Here is a 25,651-nt window from a genome sequence, read left to right as displayed (position 1 = left end):
AATTTATTGAGACCATACAAATTAATTAAAACATCCAGAGAAGAGGAAGCTTACAGACACAGATGTTCCAAACTTGTCAGTACTGGACAGTGTCCACCGATGGATGACCCACACTCCCGTGGCCAGAGGGAGGTGGATGGAAAAGAAACGGTGTCACCACAGCCAGAAGCCACTGGAAATCCACTGTAAAACACCTAAACAGCCTCCATGTACCTCTGGTCCATAGGGTCTGCTGGCCAGAGATGGTGCACACATGGCACCAGAAAGTGATGTCACGGTGGTGGCAGAAGGACCCGAAGGAGACCAGAGTGAGGGAAGGGAGACCTCAGATGTGTCCAAGGGCCGCCTGCAAGCTAGCACCCAATGAGGGACGAGCCTGTTGCTATGACTACATGTTTTTGGGGCAGGCCTCTTCCTCAGATCATGTGATGCATCCTGGTTTTCATGGTGCCTTGACCAAGATCAAACACCTATCCTTATGTTGCTGGCTGTGTCCTGCTTTGCAATCTGTTTAGGGCAGAAACCCTTTTGGAACATTTGTGTCTGTAAGCTGCCTCTTCTCTGGATGTTTTAATTCATTTGTATAGTCTCAATAAATTTTACACCAGTTCATCATTTTTTGGGCTCTGTTTATGACATTTTTCTCCTGCGACCATTCAAAAGACACTCCTTGTTGATCTTTGTAGTGATTTTCCATTCAGTTCATGTGGAATCTGTGAGTGGCATCCCAATGGTGTTCTTTATTAGTATTCCAAGGAGATCTGTCTGAGTTTCTGTGTTTCTTTCTAAATAAAATCTGAACCTTCTCCTTCTATACACAGAACACATATGCCACAGTCATTTCATCCACACCCCGCCTTCCCCAGATTCCTCCCTTAGTACAGATTCTTCAGTTTAGACACTCTTCCCCAGTACAGACCCCTCAGTATAGATTCCTCCCTTAGTACAGATCCCCACCATACAGACACCCTTTCCCAGTACAGACCCCTCAGTACAGATACCTCCTCAGTACAGATCCCCACCATACAGACACCCTTCCCCAGTACAGACCCCTCAGTACAGATACCTCCTCGGTACAGATCCCCACCATACAGACACCCTTCCCCAGTACAGACCCCTCAGTACAGATACCTCCTCGGTACAGATCCCCACAATACAGACACCCTTCCCCAGTACAGACCCCTCAGTACAGATACCTTCTCAGTACAGATCCTCACCATACAGACACCCTTCCCCAGTACAGATCCCTCAGTACAGATACCTCATCGGTACAGATCCCCACCATACAGACACCCTTCCCCAGTACAGACCCCTCAGTACAGATACCTCCTCGGTACAGATCCCCACCATACAGACACCCTTCCCCAGTACAGACCCCCCAGTACAGATACCTCCTCGGTACAGATCCCCACCATACAGATACCTCCTCGGTACAGATCCCCACCATACAGACACCCTTCCCCAGTACAGACCCCCCAGTATAGATTCCTCCCTTAGTACAGATCTCCACCATACAGACACTCTTCCCCAGTACAGACCCCTGAGAACAGATACCTCCTCAGTACAGATCCCCACCATACAGACACTCTTCCCCAGTACAGACCCCTCAGTACAGATACCTCCTCGGTACAGATCCCCACCATACAGACACTCTTCCCCAGTACAGACCCCTCAGTACAGATACCTCCTCGGTACAGATCCCCACCATACAGATACCTCCTCGGTACAGATCTCCACCATACAGACACCCTTCCCCAGTACAGACCCCTCAGTATAGATTCCTCCCTTAGTACAGATCTCCACCATACAGACACTCTTCCCCAGTACAGACCCCTGAGTACAGATACCTCCTCAGTACAGATCCCCACCATACAGACACTCTTCCCCAGTACAGACCCCTCAGTACAGATACCTCCTCAGTACAGATCTCCACCATACAGACACCCTTCCCCAGTACAGACCCCTCAGTACAGATACCTCCTCAGTACAGATCTCCACCATACAGACACCCTTCCCCAGTACAGACCCCTCAGTACAGATACCTCCTCAGTACAGATCTCCACCATACAGACACCCTTCCCCAGTACAGACCCCTCAGTATAGATTCCTCCCTTAGTACAGATCTCCACCGTACAGACACTCTTCCCCAGTATAGACCACTAAGTGCAGATGCATCCCTTAGTACAGATCCTCCCATACAGACACCCTTCCCCAGTAAAGACCCCTCAGTACATATTCCTCCCTTAGTGCAGATCCCCCAGTACAGATACCCCTCAGTACAGATTCCTCCCTGAGTTCAGATCCCCAGTACAGATACCTCCCTTATGTACAGATCCCCCCGTACAGACACCCTTCCCCAGTACAGACCCCTCAATACAGATTCCTCCCTTAGTACAGACTCGTCAGGTTAGACGCTCTTCCCCAGTACAGACCACTTAGTGCCGATACATCCCTCAGTACAGATCCCCCCCATACAGAAATCCTTCCCCAGTACAGACCCCTCAGTAAAGATACCTCCCTTAGTGCAGATCCCCCAGTACAGATATCTCCCAGTACAGATACATCCCTTAGTACAGATCCCCCCATACAGACATCCTTCCCCAGTACAGACCCCTCAGTAAAGATACCTCCCTCAGTACAGATTCCACCATACAGACACCTTTCCCCAGTACAGACCCCTCAGTAAAGATACCTCCCTCTGTACAGATCCCCACCATACAGACACCCTTCCCCAGTACATGCCCCTCAGTACAGATTCCTCCCTTAGTACAGATCTCCCAGTACAGATACCCCCCTAATACAGACCCCTCAGTACAGATTCATCCCTTAGTACAGATCCCCCAGTACAGATACCCCCCTAATACAGATCCCACAGTACAGATTCCTCCCTTAGTTCAGATCCCCCAGTACAGATCCCCCAGTGCAGATACCTCCCATAGTACAGACTTAGCAGAGATATCTCCCTTAGTACAGATCCCTCAGCACAGATACGTTTCTCCAGTACAGATCCCTCAGGACTGTCACCTCTCTTTATAGACCCCTTTAGGATAGTCGCCTCCTAGTACAGACCCCTCAGGACTGTAAACCCCCAGTATAGACCCCTCAGGACAGTCACCCCTTCCCAATACAGACCCCTCAGGACTGTAAACCCCCAGTATAGACCCCTCAGGACAGTCACCCCTCCCCAATACAGACCCCTCAGGACTGTAACCCTTCAGTACACACTCCTCAGGACAGTCACCCCTCCCCAGTACAGACACCTCAGTGCAGAGACACCACCAATTTGAAAGTGTCAGAAAAAGGCCTGTATGTCAAGCGGTTAAAAGAACATTTGTTTAGAGGATAGACTAGCCTAAGGAGCATTCATTTTTGCCCAATTTGTATAGAACTATGTACATGCAGAATTTGTTTTGTTACAAATAGGCCCTTTAGAGTCTAGCAGGTCTTTGCAAATGGTGACAGCTTCTTTTCTGGGCACTGTGGGCATGACGTACACATGCATTGTACAGGATTATATGCCCCTATGGTTATTTTTAGGAAATTGAAAATGTTGAAATGCTCTTAGCCTTAGGATTCTATTCATGGCCACAGATTTCCTTCCCGATGTTCCTTATTCTCAATATAACCCATATATAGAAGTTACAGCTACTTTTATATTGTCTCTTTACTTTATTTTGAAAGGCTGAAGGTATTCCAAGAGAAGACTCTTCCAGTCACCTGGTCATTGTCTCAGGTAAGAATATAAAAGGATCTAGTATGTGGTATTGTAATCCTTTGAAGTAAACCTTTCCTGTGAGAGATGACGGCTACCATTGTTACATCTCATTCGTAGCTTCAGTAGCTCCTGTCTAATTTGTCCCTAGTATGTGTATGTATGAATGTGAGTTAAGGACTTTAGATTGCACGCTCCTTGGGGGTGGGACTGATGTGAATGTACAATATATACAGGGTTTTTGTCAGTGGGAACATGGGGGAACACAGTTCCGGCACCTCCAGCACTGAATGTATGTAATGGCAAGGGGTGCTGGGGTGTGCCAGAGGATCTGTTGTTACTGGCTCCTGGGGGGATCTGGTCTGTTTAATTTGCCACTAGTATGTGTATGTATGAATGTGAGTTAGGGACTTTAGATTGCACGCTCCTTGGGGGCGGGGACTGATGTGAATGTACAATATATACAGGGTTTTTTTCAGTGGGAACATGGTGGAACACAATTCCCGGAACCTCCAGCACTGAATGTATGCAATGGCAAGGTGAGTTGGGGTGTGCCAGAGGATCTGTTGTTACTGGCTCCTGGGGGGATCTGGTCTGTCTAATTTGCCCCTAGTATGTATGAATGTGAGTTAGGGACTTTAGATTGCACGCTCCTTGGGGGCAGGGACTGATGTGAATGTACAATATATGCAGGGTTTTTTTCAGCGGGAATGTGGGGGAACACAGTTCCGGCACCTCCAGCACTGAATGTATGTAATGGCAAGGGGTGCTGGGGTGTGCCAGGGGATCTGTTGTTGCTGGCTCCTGGGGGAGGGGAATCTATTTTGTCTAATTTGCCCCTAGTATGTGTATATATGAATGTGAGTTAGGGACTTTAGATTGCACGCTCCTTGGGGGCAGGGACTGATGTGAATGTACAATATTGTTAGGGATCCAGGTATGACCAGAAATGTGTGGACTGACACAGGGAAGTAGCAGGCTTCAGAAACACAGGCGTAGTCAGGCTGGAGAGGTGAAATGGTCAGGCAGGCCGTAAGGTACTGTCAGGTGCCGCCTGGCAGTGTCTCTAGCAGCCCACAGCACGGATTTCCTCAGGGCGCGGGGTCAAAGTCCCAGCCTGCTATTCACCAGGGCCCCTGATGGTGGGGATGGACTTGGTGCAGACTGGAACCAGGTCACGACCCCTGAGTGCGTCCGACTGTGGTAGAGAGTACTGGCAGGGGAGTGCAGGAACGGAGTCTGATGGGAAGAGGCAGGCAGACTTACTAAAGGTGATCCATGCAGGATGGATGGATCGTCGGGTGAAGTAAGCGTAGTCAGACAGGCCGGGTCGGTATTGTGCGGGCAGCGTGGTACAGGAGAAGCAAGCAGAGAATGGTCGGGGTCACAAGCCAGGTTCAGCAGGTAGCGGGCAGAGCGGTACCAAGGATCAGGCAGAAGGATAGTCAGGCAAGCCAGGGGTTCGACAGGAGACGGTTAGCAGAGGTCAGGATCAAGCAGGGTCAGCAACGAGGCAGGAACACAGGATACCAGGTACAAGGGCTCATGGGAAACATAGACCAAGGCCCTGATCACAGGCCTGGTCATTCCTTAAATACACCTCCTGCAATCAGCCCCAGGTGTTGGCTGACTACAGGAGTGAGCTTCTGGCTGCTGAGAGCACCCGCTGGTCAGCCCTGGTACTGCAGCCCACACGGCAGGTGAGTCCCACCACCAGTGCTGAGTCCATTCCTGACAAATATATACAGAGTTTTTTTCAGTGGGAACATGGGGGAACACAGTTCCGGAACCTCCAGCACTGAATGTATGCAATGGCAAGGTGAGTTGGGGTGTGCCAGAGGATCTGTTGTTACTGGCTCCTGGGGGGATCTGGTCTGTCTAATTTGCCCCTAGTATGTGTATGTGGCTAGGAAGGGGTGTGTTTTGGAGAAGTTGCATAGGTTGAGCAAGACATGATCTGACATGGGGCTGAAAGGAGAGTTCAGAGCCCACAATTTTCTTGCTTTAGTACTTAGGGGTCTACTTATAAAACGCAATATAATAAACAGAATGGTGCAACGCTATTTTTACACATACAAATAGTTATAAAATCAGTGGATACAGATCAATAAACATAAACGCATATACAGTTGTAAAACTTACAGGTGCGTAAGATCTGCCAGGATCTATTAGGTGATAAAAGGTGCAGAAGAAACACATGCGGTCCAATAGGACCCAAATGCGTGACTTAAAGCTGTCCCTCACTGGGACCAATCCCCAATATTCAAGTGTGATATGCACAAAAAAAGAAAGTGGGTCCCTATACAGGGATATACTGTATATTGCAAACAACAAGTGCTCCGTGTACCATTCGCATTTGTTATAAATCAAGTGTAAAACATTAACCCCCCTGGCGGTATTCCCGAGTGTAGCTCGGGGTAAAGTTTCAGTACCACAAGCGGTAACCCCCCCCCGAGCTACACTCGGGAATACACTGCAGCGTTGCTCCGCGATCTCTTCTTCACTTACCTTGTCCTGCGCTCCCGCGATGTCCCCCCTGCAGTGTCCCCGGCAATGTAATCCAGCGGATGCCGGCATCTGTCATCTGGGTTCCGTTCCCTGCGACGTCGGGACGTACGGGGGACGGAACGGCAGGAAATTTAACAATGTGAAAAAGTGACATTCACTAAATACACTAAAATCACATAGTATAACATTCCTGTATCAAACCATTTCACATACATTTTGTCCCGAGTGCTTTGTCCTGTCCCCTGTCTGCATTTTTACTGTTCTTTCTGCCTGGAAACTGAGAAACGTCCATGGCGTCCAAAAAGCGTCCCTTTAGGTCAAAAGTGGTTTTAGACCAGCTAGAGAACAGCGATAGTAAATCAGAACCACTTGCAGAATTGAGTGATAATGATTCGTGGGGGAAATTCCTCATCAGACACTGAAAACGATTCTGCGACTTTGCTCAGCGATGTGCGAACTTGGCGCTCTATTTCACATTTCAGTGTTTTTGGTTTGATTATATTATTGAATTAACCGTTTGACGCCCGGCCTATAGCCGTTTGGCGGCCACAAAAATGCATTAGCTTTCCGGGGTGTATGCCATTTGGCGTGCTCCCGCACATGCGCAGTATGCGCGGTTGCAGAGCCGTGCAGCGGTGCGATCTGTCACCGCCCGTGTTCCTCGGACACGGCCGATGACAGATCCGAGTACCAGCCCCCGTTGCCGATACCATGTGACCTGCTGTGACCAATCACAGCAGGTCACATGACAGTTGTATACAATGGATGGCTTCATTCATTGCATCCATTGTATACTAGTGTCTAGCTGTGAATGGTCACAGCTAATCACATGCACATGTCATGTGATTAGCTGTGGCCAAATCACAGCTAAGCACAAAAAAAAAACCCTGAATGAATCGATGTCATTCAGGTAAATGCTTGCTTATAAAGTAATTCTTTGCTATAAGCAAATTGTGTAAAAAAAAAAAAATACTGATCACTTCCCCAAAGTAATACAATGTTACTATAGTAACATTGTACTACTTTGGTCATAGTAAAATATGAAAAAAAAAAATCTTAAAAAAAATGAAAAAAAATTTAATAAAAAATTAAAAATAATAAAAAAATATATATATATATTTTTTTCATACTGTCACCAGTCAGTGTCCCTGATCACCGCCATGCCAGTTATATGATGACGCTGTACTGCACTGGTGACATTATGTAAAAAAAAATAGTGAAAATAATTTTTTAAATTTTTAAATTTTCCGAAAAATTATGACAAAAAAAATACAACTTCAAAAAACTCGCCATGCCTGTTATGAATTACGTTGGACTGTCTACTTTGCAAAAAGGGGGCATTTGGGGGATATCTGTCCTGTTCTGACATTTGGGGGATATCTGTACTGTCCTGACATTTGGGGGATATCTGTACTGTTCTGACATTTGGGGGATATCTGTACTGTTCTGACATTTGGGGGATATCTGTACTGTTCTGTCATTTGGGGGATATCTGTACTGTTCTGACATTTGGGGGGTATCTGTATTGTCCTGACGTTTGGGGGATATCTGTACTGTTCTGACATTTGGGGGATATCTGTATTGTCCTGACATTTGGGGGATATCTGTACTGTCCTGACATTTGGGGGATATCTGTATTGTCCTGACATTTGGGGGATATCTGTACTGTCCTGACATTTGGGGGATATCTGTACCGTTCTGACATTTGGGGATATCTGTACTGTCCTGACATTTGGGGGATATCTGTACTGTTCTGACATTTTGGGGATATCTGTACTGTCCTGACATTTGGGGGATATCTGTACTGTCCTGACATTTGGGGGATATCTGTACTGTTCTGACATTTGGGGGATATCTGTACTGTCCTGACATTTGGGGGATATGTGTACTGTCCTGACATTTGGGGGATATCTGTACTGTTCTGACATTTGGGGGATATCTGTACTGTTCTGACATTTGGGGGATATCTGTACTATTCTGAGATTCTTGGACCTCAAGAAATTAGATTGGCCGTCAGTACTTCAGGATTGATCAATATTCAGATCTATACCATAGTTTGTGAACTCTATAACTTTCCTACAAACTAAATAATACATCCTAATTTGGGTTATTTTTACCAAAGACATGTAGCAGAATACATCTCGGCCTAAATTTATGAAGAACAATTATTTATTTGTAAACTTTTATAACATAAACAAGAAAAAGCTCTAGTTGTGTGAAGAAAATTATAAAACTTTAGTTTGGGTACAATGTTGTATGACCGCGCAATTGTCATTCAAAGTGTGAGAGCGCTGAAACATGAAAAATGGCCCAGGGCAGGAAGGTGTAAAAGTGCCCGGTATGGAATTGGTTAAGTCATGCGTTTGGGTCCTATTGGACCGCATGTGTTTCTTCTGCACCTTTTATCACCTAATAGATCCTGGCAGATCTTACACACCTGTAAGTTTTAGAACTGTATATGCGTTTATGTTTATTGATCTGTATCCACTGATTTTATAATTATTTGTATGTGTAAAAATAGCGCTGCACCATTCTGTTTATTATATTGCATTGTCCTGATTTAGGCATATTATAGGGTTTTGGCTGCTTATATCATTATTCCTTCACTCTCAGCAACGCAGGAGGATCCCCACCTACTACTTATAAAACGTTCATGCTTCTGACATTCGTGCAAGTTGAATGAAACATCACCATCATATTGCTATTAGATTAGTTCCTGTATCGTTCGCTCCATCTAGTGACCAAAATGCAGTATAGTTTGCTCATTGCTGTATTATAGAAAACTATCCTGAATTTTGGCCACTAGATGGAGCTGACGATTCAGGCATTAATCTATTAGAAAAAATACAGTGACATTTCGTTCAGCTTGCACAAATACTTCTGACATTCATGCAACAAATGTTTTATAAATAGACACCTTAATGACCCTTAACCTGGAGCAAGTATGTAAATAAGGATGTCCAAATCTACAGATATGCATAATTGTTGGTCAGTATACTATAACATAAAAAGATTTTCAGGAGGGGGTACGAATTTACAGCCCCCCATGGGGCTCTCGGTCTCCAGAAAGGTTTGCTTTAAGAGGATATATAGTTTCATACAGGTTTTCCGATACATATTGGATATTATGTTCAGCATTTAAAGCATTTTATTTTGTTTATATAAGATATCGTTTATTGCACGAAGCATATTTGAATTGGTAGGAGAGATCAGACTACATATATACACTCCCGGGCCACTTTATTGGGTACACCTTGCCAGTGCCAAGAAAATCTCCCCCACACCATGATACCACCACCACCAGTCTGAACCATTGATACAAGGCAAGATTAATCCTGCTTTCATGTTGTTTACGCCAAATTCTGACCCCACCATCTGAATGTCGCAGCAACCAGTCTGCCCATTCTTCTCTGACCTCTGACATCAACAAGGCATTTGCGTCCACACAACTGTCACTAATTTTCTCTTTTTTGGACCATTCTCTGTAAACCCTAGAGATGGTTGTGCACAGGGGCGGACTGACAACTCATGGGGCCCCTGGGCAATAGGGGATTATGGGGCCCCTGTGTCCTTGCCCAAACTCAAAAAAAGCCTATGAAAAAGGTGCCAGGGGCATCTCATGGGGCCCCCTACTGACCCTGGGCCCTCGGGCACTGCCCGAGTTTCCAAATGGTCAGTCCACTCCTGGTTGTGCATGAAAATCCCAGTATTATTATTATACAGTATTTATATAGCGCCAAAGGGTATGCTCAGCGCTGTACAGTAGCAAGGGGGACATAACATGAGACAAGACAGTAACAATACACGAGGGGTTCGAGGGCCCTGCTCTTTCCAGCTTACAATCTAGGAGGGAGGGAAAGGTGGCACAGGAGGAGATGGCTGTGGGGGATGGAGTGGTGGGTGGAATGAAGGAGGTTGGTTGTGAGGTGAGGTCGGGTGTTAGGAGAGGTTGGGGTAGGCTTCCCTGAAGAGGAGGGTTTTCAGGGTGCGCCTGAAGGCGAGTAGATCAGCAGTTTTTGAAGTACTCAGACCAGCCTCTCTGGCACCAACAACCATGCTACGTTCAGTTACTTAAATCCCCTTTATTCCCCATTCTGATTCTCGGTTTGAACTTCAGCAAGTCATTTTCACCCCGTCTAGATGCCTAAATGAATTGCTGCTGTGAGATTGGCTGATTAGCAATTTGTATTAACAAGCAATTGAACAGGTGTACCAAAAAAGTGACCGGTGAGTGTAGATGAATAATTGAAAAAAGAACACCTCCGTTTTATGTCTCCAAGCAGAGATGGGGACATCTGACCAAGGAATTAAGCACAGACTTCCAGTAACATGCTGGCATTGTTGGACTTTCTTATTAGCAAGCCTAGCATGCCCTACACACTTGAGCATCTGTTCATATTGAAGAGCATGTAGACATCTCTAGGTTCCTGCGTTATGTTCGTAGTAGAAGTTTAGGAGCTTTAGGTAAGTGTGAGGTTTGCTTTAAGGGGATGGATACTGCTATAGGCAGAGATGATGAATGCAGTGGCCCTATATCTGAACGAGAAGCAGGTTCTGTTACAGGGAAAGGCAAGTGGAAATTTCATGGTCTTACATTATGTAAAAAACAGGGGCGGACTGACCATTTGGGCTCTCGGGCACTGCCCGAGGACCCGGGGTCAGTAGGGGGTGCCATGAGATGCCCCTGGAACCTTTCATAGGCTTTTTTGGGTGTGGTTTGAGTTTGGGCGAGGACACAGGGGCCCCATGATCCCCTGGGGTCAGTAGGGGGCCCCATGAGATGCCCCTGGTACCTTTTTCATAGGCTTTTTTGAGTTTGGGCAAGGACACAGGGGCCCCATGATCCCCTATTGCCCGGGGGCCCCATGAGTTGTCAGTCCACCCCTGGTTAAAAAAAATCTAACTTTGTCTTGCTTTTTGGGCAGATATGAGCGTAATTTCTTTTTTTTTCTGTCTGGGTCCCCTCAAAGACACAACAGGAAGTGAGGGTCAATCTTATCACGATAACTGTTGTCATGCAACGGGGACGATTTCCCCTCACCTCCTTTTCTGGTAACAAATTTAACATTATGAATTTCCCATCACTTTCTCTCAGAGTGATCATAACCTCCAGGACATGTAGAGGGGCGAACCTCCCCATCAGGGACACAGGCAGCTATAAAAACCTGACAGAGGGTCTAATCCTTCCCAACTTCAACACTACAACAAATGATTTGGCCTTCAATTCACTTTGATATTTTTTGCCCCCCCCCCCCCCCCCCCCATCAATAGAAAAGTACCTTTTTTAGATCCAGTGATGTCATCACTGGGTCCAGGGGCGGACTGACAGCTCATGGGGCCCCGGGCAATAAGAGATCATGGGGCCCCTGTGTCCTTGCTCACACTCAAACCACACCCAAAAAAGCCTATGAAAGGTACCAGGGGCATCTCATGGGGTCCCCTACTGACTCCGGGCCCTTAGGCAATGCCCGAGTGCTCGATTGGTCAGTCCGCCCCTGACTGGGTCTCTGTACTTATCTTTGCAATACAGGCAGATCATGGCTGGAGGGTGGGGATATCAGAGTACTATACATAGTTTCCTAAAAATCACACCACCCTGCCTTAGTATGCCTTTTGAGATGAGTACTGAGTTTGCAGGCAGTCACAAGGTGGTGAACCTGTTGCTGCTTTGTACTGGCTATACGAGCCAGTGAATAACTTTCCAATAAAAGTGATCAAGGTGGCTCTAGATTGGGCAGTTCCAGCATTTTTATGGGGCTTTCAAAGTGCACCCCCCTGCCAACGGCACCCACAGTGATTTCTGGGCTCTCTGGAAGAATGGGAAAAGCTGCTTTTACAGTGAGAGCAGGAGGAACTCCTCCTGACCCTGAAAGAAACTTGTATGACTTAATTTCCAGTGTCACAGGCAGGGGCGGACTGACAACTCATAGGGCCCCCGGGCAATAGGGGATCATGGGGCCCCTGTGTCCTTGCCCAAACTCAAAAAAGCCTATGAAAAAGATACCAGGGGCATCTCATGGGGCCCCCTACTGACCCCGGGCCCTCAGGCAGTGCCCGAGTTTCCAAATGGTCAGTCCGCCCCTGGTCACAGCTATCATTCAGATAGTGTAACCAAGGATGCAGCTATTCAAACACAATCTGTACTTGATTAGCTGCATATTGGGGCAGGGGAGACGTTGGGGGTCTAATAGACCCCCAGAGTCTCTATAAAAAAAACACTTGTCACCATCTTATGCTATCACAGGTAGGGCTCGTTAACCCCCTTGTGATAGCAGTAATGTTCAAAAATAAATAAACCAGCCCTTACAGTAAAGAAAATGCATTAACCTTCTATTCTTCTTTATCCGCAGATGAGACAAAGGAAGTAAACATCAGTGTGGTCGAGCCAGAAGACTTGGTGTCAGATTCCTTCACATTACATGTAAAAGTCATGGGTAAGTCAACTGCATGAAAACAGGTGGGTGGGTACATGGGGTAAAGCCCATTCAGGACCGAACATGAGTTCAAATCCTACTGCATGCCACAAGACAAAAGACTACTTTAGAGTTCCACCTTTAAAAGCTGCTTGAACTACATGAAATCACTTCCTGTTGTAGGGTGACAATGTTTACACTGTACATACATGGATCAGCAGCGTTGTCACCCTAAGCTGCTTGTTTTGGTTTTGGGCTACTGAACACCTCCCGATGTCCTTATCTCTCTAACCTAGAGTGGAAGTGTTCTGCAGTTCAGAGGTGACCTGTGGAGGGGTAATACGTCTGCCTGAGATAAGGTCGCAGAAGTCATGAGCTCACTGGATCTCTAAAAGGATCTTCAGATTTTCCCATACATCTTGTTGTCAGCAGGATAGGAAGTGATGAGGAAATCTCTTAAATCCAGCACAAGTCTTAAGCCTTTTTCTAACCAATCAAAAAGCTTGACATACACTTTGACAGATCAAAAGAGAGCAGATATGAGAAGTCCATTGCTAGGGTTCACTTATCTCGTGTCTCTTGGACAAACCTCTTGAAGCTCTTCACATTTTCACTTTTCGGTTCACGTACAGTGGGCAAAAAAAGTATTTAGTCAGCCACCAATTGTACAAGTTCTCCCACTTACAAAGATGAGAGAGGCCTGTAATTGGCATCATAGGGAGACCTCAACTATGAGAGACAAAATGAGAAAACAAATCCAGACAATCACATTGGTTGATTTGGAAAGAATTTATTTGCAAATTATGGTGGAAAATAAGTATTTGGTCAATATGAAAAGTTCATCTCAATACTTTGTTATATATCCTTTGTTGGCAATGACAGAGGTCAAACGTTTCCTGTAAGTCTTCACAAGGTTGGCACACACTGTTGCTGGTATGTTGGCCCATCCTCCATGCAGATCTCCTCTAGATCAGTGATGTTTTGGGGCTGTCGCTGGGCAACACGGACTTTCAACTCCCTCCAAAGGTTTTCTATGGGGTTGAGATCGGGAGACTGGCTAGGCCACTCCAGGACCTTGAAATGCTTCTTACGAAGCCACTCCTTCGTTGCCCGGGCGGTATGTTTGGGATCATTATCATGTTGGAGGACCCAACCACGTTTCATCTTCAATGCCCTTGCTGATGGAAGGAGGTTTTCACTCAAAATCTCACGATACATGGCCCCATTAATTCTGTCCTGTACATGGATCAGTCGTCCTGGTCCATTTGTGGAGAAACAGCCCCAAAGCATGATGTTGCCACCCCCATGCTTCACAGTAGGTATGGTGTTCTTTGGATGCAACTCAGCATTCTCTCTCCTCCAAACACGACGAGTTGTGTTTCTACCAAACAGTTCTATTTTGGTTTCATCTGACCATATGACATTCTCCCAATCCTCTTCTGGATCATCCAAATGCTCTCTAGCAAACCTCAGATGGGCCCGGACATGTACTGGCTTAAGCAGGGGGACATCTCTGGCACTGCAGGATCTGAGTCCCTGCCGGCGTAGTGTGTTACTGATGGTAGCCTTTGTTACGTTGGTCCCAGCTCTCTGCAGGTCATTCACTAAGTCCCCCCATGTGGTCCTGGGATTTTTGCTCACCGTTCTTGTGATCATTTTGACCCCACGGGGTGAGATCTTGCGTGGAGCCCCAGATCGAGGGAGATTATCAGTGGTCTTGTATGTCTTCCATTTTCTAATTATTGCTCCCACAGTTGACACCAAGCTGCTTGCCTATTGCAGATTCAGTCTTCCCAGCCTGGTGCAGGTCTACAATTTTGTTTCTGGTGTCCGTCGACAGCTCTTTGGTCTTCACCATAGTGGAGTTTGGAGTGTGACTGTTTGAGGTTGTGGACGGGTGTCTTTTATACTGATAACAAGTTCAAACAGGTGCCATTGATACAGGTAATGAGTGCAGGACAGAGGGAAGCAGATATGAGAAGTTTATTTTTAGGGTTCACATACCTCTTGGCTCTCACATAGCTCTTGGACATACTTTTTGGATCTCTTGAATGTACCTCTTAGATCATTCATGTATCACTCTTTGGTTCACATACCTTTTGGATCACTTGGACCCAACACAAGTACCTCCTGGCACCACTTGGACCCAACACAAGTACCTCCTGACACCTCTTGGATCTCTTGGACCCAACACAAGTACCTCCTGGCACCACTTGGACCCAACACAAGTACCTCCTGACACCTCTTGGATCTCTTGGACCCAACACAAGTCTTAATCCTTCCCTACCCAATCAAAACTAGCTTGATGTACATTTTTAACAGATCAAAAGGGAGCAAATATGAGAAGTTTATTGTTAGAGTTCATATATCCTTCACTTCTTCATTTCCATCCTTCTTTTGTCTCTCTTTCTCTGTCTTGTAGGTGACCCTGTTGCCTTGTCGGCAGCAAACTTTGAAAACTTGCTGTCCGCTCCCTCCGGTTGCTGTGACCAAATGCAGAGCAGTGTACTATCCATTATCTTCTTATCAGATTATCTGGAAGAAATTGGAGAGCTGAGTGATGACCTATCAAAGAAAATGCTGGCTAAACTGTCCACAGGTAAGGAAAGACCTCTTGCTTTCATGTATAAAGCAATGAAACTTAAAGTATATCTAAACCTCAAAACAATAAATGTAACACATTGTAGCTTACCAATTTTTAAAAGTGCTGGCTGCATTCGTTTTCTTTTTTTAGGCCATTTCCCCTTTATTATCACCTGGTGATCTGGCCACGTTCCTGTCCTAGGGTGTCTCCATCCTAGATAGAGGAGCTATGGGGACACCCTTGGGCAGCACAATTGTCAGTCTGGTGGGAGGAGAGTGTTAGACTAGCACATTTAGATGGACTTGCCTAACAAATTGAAGCTGAACTCCAGCTCAAACTTATTAGGCAGGTACAGCAAACAGTTTTTTTTTCTTTTTGGAATAAAGGGTTACATAAACAAATAAAAATCGATTATTGTAACCACCCCTGTTAATGGTAAATGGTTTGTCTCCAAACTCTAAAGCTGGCCATAGATAGATAGAAATGCGGCCAATTCAGCATTTACCAGCTAAATTTTGATCCATCTATGGCCATGCCCACTCAACAGATGTTGATCTAACAATCGATTTCTGTTGAATGGGAATGTTGAACATTTTTGCAGATTATCAGCTTATTTATTTCCCAGTAAAACAATGCTGCTGTCTTGACTCTCAACAGCCTGCCCATGCCTTGTGTGCAGGGAATGGGCTCTTGGGAGATGTAGTTCTGGTGGTGTGCATATGTTAACAGGAACTGACCTCCGGGCATCTAATCCTACAAGGAGGAGAGGGAGGTTTTGGGTTAAATCTGGGCAATGCCTGTCTGAACACTCTAAAGCTGGCCATAAATTGATCAATATTTGGCTGGTTCTGCAGGGACTGGCCGAATTGTGATCCATCTACAGCCATTTCCACTCAACAGAAGTCCATCCAACATCCGACTTTTGTCCAATGGGAATGTTGGAAATTGTTGCTGATCAGCAGCTGCAGACAAGTGCTTTCCAAGTAAAATAATGCTGCTGTCTTAACTTTCAACAGCCTGCCTATGCCTCGTCTGTAGAGAAAGGGCTATTGGAAGATGTAGTTCTGGTGATGTGCGTATGTTAATAGGAACTGATCTCTGAGCATCTAATCCTACAAAGAGAGGAAGGTTTTGGGTTAAATTTGGACAATTTCTGGACATACACTTTAAGATGTTTGTTTTCATACATACAGGCTACATGGATATGATTACATGTCGACAATATGATGGAGGCTTCGGTCGGTATCCAACCACCTACGAAGTTACCTCTTGGTAAGGACAATGCACAGCCATGTTAATATGGACATCTCCTCCTCGGTTACAGATTTGAATAAAACATTGGGATCTACAGCTAATGCAGGCTATTGGATGGAGGCTCATAAACCTGCAGTAAGATGGACTTGATAGGCAAGGATCACCTCTGGCATCATTTTCAAAAAGGATGCCATTTCTATTCCTAACTAATATCGTTCAGCAGAAGATACAGTATGAGCCATGCTTTAGAGAACCAGTCATCAGAAGGCATTTGTAGTAACCCGAATTGTCACTCCTGAAATGTTACAAAAGCTTCAGCTATGAGGAATTTCTTGCTTTAGGATTATTTACCTGTAGTCTCTCCCTGTCAATGTCTCAGGCCGAGAGTCAGGGTGTAAGGCTGTCCTATCTCCTGCATGAGTAGGACAGCAGTCATAATAAAGGCGTTGATAAAGCAGAAATAAACTACACTGCTAAAAAAAAACATTAAAGGAACACTTTGAAAACACATCAGATCTCAATGGGGAAAAATATCATGCTGGATATCTATACTGATATGGATGGGGTAATGTGTTAGGAAGGTTTCGTTTGATGGAAATGAAAATGATCAACCTACAGAGGACTGAATTTGAAAATCAAAGTGATATAATGATGCAGCAGGCTAATCCATTTTGCTGAACTTTCATTGCAGCAACTCAGAATGGTCATCAGTAGTTTGTGTGGCCCCCACGTGCTTGTATGCATGCCTGACATTGTTGGGGCATGTTCCTAATGAAACAATGGATGGTGTCATGGGGTATTTTCTCCCAGATCTGGAAAAGGGCATCACTCAGCTCCTGGACAGTCTGAGGTGCAACCTGGCGTCGTCGGATAGACCCAAACATGATATCCCAGAGGTGTTCTATTCGATTTAGGTCAGGCAAGCGTGGGGGCCATTCAATGGTATCAATTCCTTCATCCTCCAGGAACTGCCTGCATACAGGAAGAACCTGGGGGTGAAGCTTGGATACAGAAAGTGCAGGGTCTGGAGGAGGACCAGAGGAGGCCTGGAGTGAGCTACCGGAGTCTGCTGAATGCTGAGACCAGGGGAGGCAGTGACTAGGGGGGTACTGTGCTGCATAGAGAGGTGTAGGATCTGTAGGAGAAGTTCTATCCTTCTCTCTGCTTCTGACTGCTGACACAGGGAGTGTGTGTGTGTGTGTGGGTGGGTGGGTGGGTGGGTGTGGTGGTGGTGGAAGCAGAGACAAGCTTCTCTGTGAGCTTACAGGAAGTACAGGATTGGTAGAGGAGTTCTGTCCTCTTCTCTGCTGCGCACTGCTTAGACAAGGTGGGGGCGGAGACAAAGGGGGTGTCACAATTGCAGGAGAGGTGCGTGGGCTACATGAAATGGCCTGGCAGGCCAAATTCGGCCCGTAGGCCTTGTGTTTGACACGTGCCAGAGAAGAAGGAAGAGAAGGTTGGGGGATAAAATAGCCACTTCACTGGTATGAGTCCAGAATTAAATTTTGTGTCCAGTAAATACAGCCAGCACAAGGCTGGGGTATGATGGATTAGCGTCTGGACTGGGGTTGTAAAAGAGAGTTGCCTGCTCTACCTCAAGTTTGGCAACTCTTTAAGCCTTCAAAAAATGCTGTTATTTTAACTGGACACAAATAAAATTACAATTTGGGTACATACCGGTTGAATTGCAGTTTTCTGATTTATTATGGACTGCAATCCCTCTAAGACCCAATATCTGCCTATAAATCCAAGAGACACAATAGCCTCCTCCTTCTCCATCACAACTGTAGCCTACAGAAGAAGACCAGTTTAAGGGCAGAGAGAATGGAAGTGAGCACGATTATGGATTTTCTTTTTTTTTCTTTAGGGGAACTATTTTTAGTCTTCGCACATTGTTCCATCTGTCCAGAAAGATTTATGTTGATAAGAGCATCTCAAGCCAAACCCTGGTAAATATAGGCAACACACAGGACTTAGAAAGCGGCTGCCTTAATCCCCAAGGGTACTCGTCGATAAACCAGGTAACTACATTTTTTTAAAAAATCCACAGGTTTTAACATGTCTTTTTTCTGTAGGCTGAAGAACATTTTACTACAAAGCCATCCACTTCTCTTTAGATTAAAAAGATTCTATCCCTTTGCCCATTCAGGGCCAACAGACATTGTGACAGGGGGCAGGGAAAAGGTTATAGTAGGCAAATGGCACTCAAAAAGTCAGAAATTGTCCAGCAAAGGGTTCTGAACAGCTTGGAAGAAGCAGAAAACGAGGGCGGGTGTGCTTGTTTCTGATGAAGGTGGTGTAAGGGTTTATTGACACCAGTGAAATGAACAAGTGTTTAACATGCTATATCTTGTATAAAAAAAAAGCATGCAAACCCCAAACCAAAAATGTAATATGAGGGCTGTATGTACAGGCCATTCATATTTTGCATGTTGGTGGGACAACTCTTCCTCTACAGAAACTCTCCTTCTTCACAAGTAAATAATGGACTCCAAGCAGAAGCAACGTTCCGTCATTGAGCTCTTGATAAAAGGAGGGTTCAGGGTGTCCCACATCCACAGAAGACTACAGAATGGTTACAGAGATGACTCCATTGACAATAGCAATGTCTTGTCATTAGTGACTCCTGTTGATGCCACCTCCGTAAACATTTTGTAGTCTTCTGTTGCCAGACATCCTGCCCCCTTCATGAAGAACTCAATGACGGCATGTTTTTTTCATTCTGGAATCCATTAAATACCCAAAATGAAAAGGAGAAGAGCTAATATAGATAATGAAGAGTTACTTTACCAATGTGTAAAATTTGAACAACCTATGTAAGATAGTAAAAAAAGATATGGCCACCTTTGCTTAGCTATAGCAGTAGAGAGGTTCACATCGACCAGTAGGATAAGTACATAAACAGATCACCCTTGTGGATGACACGACTCACCTGAGGTGTGGGGTCTAAGCACTAACCGGTGTTCACCAGAGCTCCTGATGGAAGAGATGGGTTTTTCTGTGTGCTGGTACCAGGTCACATTCCTCAGGATCATCCCCCTAGGAGATGAGCAAGCTGGGGTCCAGTAAGAGATGTATCAGTTAGGGATCAAGATCAAGCATTAGTGTAGATAGTAAACAAGCCAATGGTCGGTAAGAAGTGGTTGCAGGTTGGGATCAAGCAGAAGTGTAGTTGAAGAACAAGCCAAAGGTACGAGTGGTAGAGAAGACGGCAGCAGGTACGCAAAGGAATAAGATTTCGGATGGAGAACACAACAATTTGTCAAACAGGAAGTGCAGAGACATGAATTAAATCAAGATGTTTATGGGAGGAGCAAAGAGTTCAAGGCTCACTAGAAACAGGAGACAAGGCAAGGCTGTCCAAGGGATCAGGCAGGGATCTGTTCTGCATCAGACACGGCAGAAGTGCCAGGTTCAGATCCAGACTCTGTAATGCATTAGAGCAGATTTTCCATGAGCACAGTTCTTGAAATCCTGTAAGAATAGCAGTGAGGCACAGTGATGTCACCACCTGTAGGCATCAGAGACCTGGTACCAAGGCAAACATTTTTCCCTTAAAACTCTGAATTTTTGGCAATTGTTTACCGTATGTACCTTGTCATAAAGAGGTGGTGAAAGGGTTGCCATTTAATCTCAACTTCCCTTTGAATCCCTTTTAAATGCGCTACCAAAGTTCCACAGTACAGAGGGCTGTGGGATGTGGGTGTACACATGGGGCTTCCATAATTCTTTGCTTCATGGGTGCAATAATAATTAAACCCCCTCTTGCGTTCAGACGGCAGTAGTGCAAGTCAATGGGGCCACACTACAGCCACCCTGCGGTGGTTTGGCATTTTTGGGGTTAAAACAAGGGCTGAAAAGGCTAGATATCCCCTCCTCACTGCTTGTCATATGCCTCTCAAACACAAATCCCTCTTCAGAGGTACTGCAGCCCTTGCCGCTTGTGTAAACATACCCTAAAAGTAGGCATGCACTTAGTTTACACTTGCTGTTGGGGGAGATCAATAAAAAGAGACAGCTAAGCTGCATTTTTACTTACTCCCAACCACCCACCCCAAGCTCCAAAGCAGACATAATGGTGTATACACATGCTGCAACCCCAATTCTTTTATCATTGCTATAATTATCCCCCCTATCACATTTCAGTTGACTGGGTCTCGCTGCTAATGCCACACAAAAGTGCAATTTCTAGTTTTTCTTTTCCTTAAATATGTGGGAGCCATCAACTTGTGGCCATGATCCCCTCAGTTAATGCCCTTGAGTTATGGTGCATGAATAGAAACTTAGATTTGGGTGATCTGGGGACAACGCTCAGGACATAGCATCATCAGCGCAGAGCAGTGAAATGTGGAGCTGCCCAGATAAATCCAGGACAGTTGGTATCTATGTATCTGCAATTTGAGATTTATGGCACTGCTGCCATTGACTGCTAGTCCCAGAAGATTTGGTGATGTCACTACTATGCAGTTCACTGTTCTCCTTGCTGGAGGCACTGACATAAGAAAGCAAAGCCCTGCCTCCACCCAGATGGCTGCCTCCACAAAGGGACACAGTACAGAAAAAGTCAAGGTAAGTCGATAATAGGTAAAGATCAGCTACAGGGAACCCACATACAATACTGGTGTCTAGTCCCCTACTTTTTATAGACACAACTTTCAGAGTTCAGTTCCACTTTAAGGCTTATGTTTTTGTAGAGTTTTTAATTTAAAGGGCGTCCCTTACATTGTGATTGTTATAATCTTTGTGTCATATACATTTATACTGGATAAAATATGTAAATGTTTGTATTCCTTTCACAGGAGAACGTCAATCCCACAATGCAGTACACCGCCTTGGCGGCATCTATACTGCAGGAACTTAATCCTACTTTTAGTGCTGCAGTAAGTACATAATTTGCGGTGATATACTAGAAGCAGAAACAACAGACTCCCCAGTTTTGCCCACAACTGTTAGAAAGCCAGTTAATGGTGAAACACACTAGGGGACAAAAATGTAAACTGAAGTGCCACATCACTGCTCAAAGGTCCATATACAACTTTATTCTGGTAAAGGTCAGGGGAGCAATCCAAAGGGTATCCATTGCATTTTGGGGGTCTGAAAGCACCCCTTCATCAGGGCATGCGATTGAAATGGACTAGACGTAAACTGGACCTTTAATGGCATCTCTCCCAGCGTGATTACAAGCACAAGAAATCATGATTTGATAGACCTCAAACATGATATGGATCTTAAAATCAGAAAGAGCGTCGCTCTCCACTACCATTTACAAAAATTGTGAGTAAATAAATAATGAATGAGTAAAAGTCCAGCATCAAAAGAATATATAACAATATCACTGCAGTTATATTGCTGCTGCAAACATGTCCTTATTAAGTCCGTGTCTTTGATACTCCTTCTAGTGCTGTGATGCGAGATAATAAAAGTGCAGTTCACCAATCATAAAAAATATTATACACCTTCACCGGTTGTGCTCTCACCTGGTGTATATGACCCAACTGTTAGGTGAGGTCATAAAAAGCTTGTGTTCCTTTAATTTGACTTAGTGGTAAATGAATAGGATTATCCCTCTTTCCCTGGGATGGATGGATGGATGGATGAATGAATGGATGGAGTGTTCCCTCTTCCCATCAGGGGGTCCCCTCGCTTCCTTATGGATATTCCTGGAGCCAAATGGATGGACAGAAATATCTCTCTTCCTACTAGGGGGTCTCCTCGCTTCCTTATGGATATTCCTGGAGCCGAATAGATAGATGGAAATATCCCTCTTCCCACTAGGGGTCCCCTCGCTTCCTTATGGATATACCTGGAGCCGAAAGGATGGACAGAAATATCCTTCTTTCCACTAGGGCTCCCCTCGCTTCCTTATGGATATTCCTGGAGCCGAATGGATGGACAGAAATATCCCTCTTCCCACTAGGGGGTCTCTTCGCTTCCTTATGGATATTCCTGGAGCCGAATAGATAGATGGAAATATCCCTCTTCCCACTAGGGGTCCCCTCGCTTCCTTATGGTTATACCTGGAGCCAAAAGGATGGACATAAATATCCCTCTTCCCACTAGGGGTCCCCTCGCTTCCTTATGGATATACCTGGAGCCGAAAGGATGGACATAAATATCCCTCTTTCCAACTAGGGGTCCCCTCGCTTCCTTATGGATATTCCTGGAGCCGAATGGATGGACAAAAATATCCCTCTTCCCACTAGGGGGTCTCCTCGCTTCCTTATGGATATTCCTGGAGCCAAATAGATAGATGGAAATATCCCTCTTCCCGCTAGGGGGTCTCCTCGCTTCCTTATGGATATTCCTGGAGCCGAATGGATAGACAGAAATATCCCTCTTCCCACTAGGGGGTCTCCTCGCTTCCTTATGGATATTCCTGGAGCCGAATGGATGGACATAAATATCCCTCTTCCCACTAGGGGGTCTCCTTGCTTTCTTAGGGATTTTACTCCATAGGTGTAATGGCCATGAAATGCAATAAAAGAATATAGTGCCTTTATCCTCTTTAAAATTCATTTATTTAAATAAAAGTAGTGCACTCACATGTATTTCAAGTTAAAACTGCATTAAAAGTTAAAATTTTAATCCACAGTAAAGTTTTCCAATATAGTTGAATACTTGCTGTATGTTGCTTTAAGCGTCATGACGTCAGAGCCCCTCCCCTACGCATTACGCCACCGGGTCACGTGGCTTCATCGGGGGGAATAGAATGATATGGACCTTATACATACAGTTGTGCTCAAAAGTTTGCATACCCCGGCAGAAATTGTGAAATTTTGGCATTGATATTGAAAATATGACTGATAATGCCAAAAAATGCTCTTTTGTTGAAGGATGCTGATCATATAAAGCCATTTATTATCAAATAGTTGTTTGGCTCCTTTTTAAATCATAATAACAGAAATCACCCAAATGGCCCGGATCAAAAATTTCCATCCCCTGGAATGTTTGGGGTTGCTACAGACACACAAGGTGACACACATGGGTTAAAATGCCAATTAGAAGTTAATGTCCCACATCTGTGGCTTTCTAATTGCAATTAGTGTCAGTGTATAAATAGTCAATGAGTTTGTTATGTGGAAGCACTGACTAGGCTAGATACTGAGCTATGGGGATCAGAAAAGAACTGTCAAAAGTCCTGCGTAACAAGGTAATGGAACTTTATAAAGATGGAAAAGGACATATAAAGATGTCCAAAACCTTTAATATGCCAATCAGTACTGTTAAATCACCTATTAAGAAGTGGCAAGTTCGGGGATCTCTTGATACCAAGCCAAGGTCAGGTAGACAAAGAAAGATTGGGTAAGGCCAGACTTACCAATGTAAACTGCTGCTGGTTTTTTTTACAACATTACAAGCTCATGTCTTGTCAGCGGCTGGTTTGGCAATGGAGGTGCTTCTGGAACCCTGAAATGCATTGGGCTCTCTTTAGATTTTCTCCCCTGCTTTCATTGTATTACAATTGCATCTCAGTGCTGCTGATTTCCTCCAGAATTTTGTGGCTATTTCCTGTCTACATGCACTCACTCTAGCAGCATCTGCATTGCTTTTGGATCAGCTTTCTGATGATGACAACATTAGACTGTGTCTGTGCAATGTGTGTTCGCATGGCTGTCTGTAGTATTCACTAGGGATGCAGTGACAGGGTGACAACACAGGAGCAAAATTGATAAGTAGTTGTCATTTTCCAACAGGAAGTGCGGGACCTTCATGGCAAGATTGACAGGCGATTTTTTAATAACAGGTGCAGATTTAAAGTGGAATTCTAGGAACAAAAACTTTTATGTAACCGCTTTCGCCCCCTTCCAGTCCAGGTTAATTTTCAGCTTTTAGTGCTATCACACTTTGAATGACAATTGCACAGTCATGCAACATTGTACCCATATGAATTTTTTAGCATTTTTTTGAGACAGATAAAACTTTATTTTGGAGGTATTTATTCACCGCTGGGATTTTTATTTTTTTTTTGCTATATGAATGAAAAAGTCCAAACATTTTGGAAAAGTGTTTTTCTTATAAAATGTTGAAAATAAATAATCTTTCTTCATAAATCTTGGCCAAAATGTATTCATCTATCATTTTAGTGAAAAAAAAAAATAACCCAAATTAGTTTACAGCGAGGAACAGAAGTATTTGAACCCCCTGCGATTTTGCAAGTTCTCCCACATAGAAATCATGGAGGGGTCTGACATTCACATTGTAGGTGCATTCCCACTCTGAGAGACAGAATTTTAAAAATAATTCAGGAAATCCCATTGTATGATTTGTAAAGAATGTATTTGTCTTGCACTGCTGAACATAAGTATTTGAACCCCTGAGAAAATCAGTGTTAATATTTGGTACAGAAGCCTTTGTCTGCAATTACAGAGGTCAGACGTTTCCTGTAGTTCCTGACCAGGTTTGCACTGCAACAGGGATTTTGGCCGACTCCTCCACACTGATCTCTAGATCTGTCAGGTTTCGGGGCTGTCGCTGAGCGACACGGAGTTTCAGCTCCCTCCAAAGATGATCTATTGGATTTAGGTGTGGAGACTGGCTAGGCCACTCCAGAACCTTGATATGCTTCTTACGGAGCCACTCCTTGGTTCTCCTGCCTGTGTGCTTCGGGTGGTTGTCATGTTGGAAGACCCAGCCACGACCCATCTTCAATGCTCTGACTGAGGGAAGGAGGTTGTTGCTCAAAATCTCACAATAAATGGCCCCATTCATCCTCTCCTTAATACAGTGCAGTCGTCCTGTCCCCTTTGCAGAAAAGCACCCCCAAAGCATGATGTTACCACCCCCATGCTTCACAGTAGGGATGGTGTTCTTGGGGTGCAACTCATCCTTCTTTTTCCTCCAAACACGACGAGTGAAGTTTAGACCAAAAAGTTCTCCTTTGGTCTCATCTGACCACATGACTTTCTCCCATGCCTCCTCTGGATCATCCAGATGGTCATTGGCAAACTTCAGACGGGCCTGGACATGTGATGACTTGAGCAGGGGAACCTTCCGTGCAATGCATGATTTGAAACCATGATGGTGTAGTGTTCTACCGACAGTGACCTTTGAAACTGTGGTCCCAGCTCTCTTCATGTCATTGACCAGCTCCTCCCTTGTAGTTCTGGGCTGATTCCTCACCTTTCTTATCATCAGTGATCCCCCACGAGGCGACATCTTGCATGGAGCCCCAGTCCGAGG

General features: G+C 44.9%; 1 protein-coding gene across 2 annotated transcripts in view; it reads left to right on the top strand.

Moving 5' to 3' along the window:
- Nucleotides 1-25,651, top strand: part of LOC149435357 (ovostatin-like) — a 172,235-nt gene that overhangs the window by 110,435 nt on the left and 36,149 nt on the right. For both annotated transcript variants that reach the window (XM_089662736.1, XM_089662735.1), the window contains 6 exons: nt 3,682-3,733; nt 12,571-12,654; nt 15,056-15,232; nt 16,411-16,489; nt 18,339-18,492; nt 21,271-21,351. In XM_089662736.1, coding sequence (XP_089518862.1) covers nt 3,682-3,733; nt 12,571-12,654; nt 15,056-15,232; nt 16,411-16,489; nt 18,339-18,492; nt 21,271-21,351 — 627 coding nt within the window. The remainder of the gene's footprint in view (nt 1-3,681; nt 3,734-12,570; nt 12,655-15,055; nt 15,233-16,410; nt 16,490-18,338; nt 18,493-21,270; nt 21,352-25,651) is intronic.

Source organism: Staurois parvus, unplaced genomic scaffold (assembly GCF_062004578.1).
Source record: "Staurois parvus isolate SC_StPar_1 unplaced genomic scaffold, SC_StPar_1.0 ptg001530l, whole genome shotgun sequence".
NCBI classification, from domain to species: domain Eukaryota; kingdom Metazoa; phylum Chordata; class Amphibia; order Anura; family Ranidae; genus Staurois; species Staurois parvus.
This window is presented reverse-complemented; position numbering and strand designations above follow the sequence as displayed.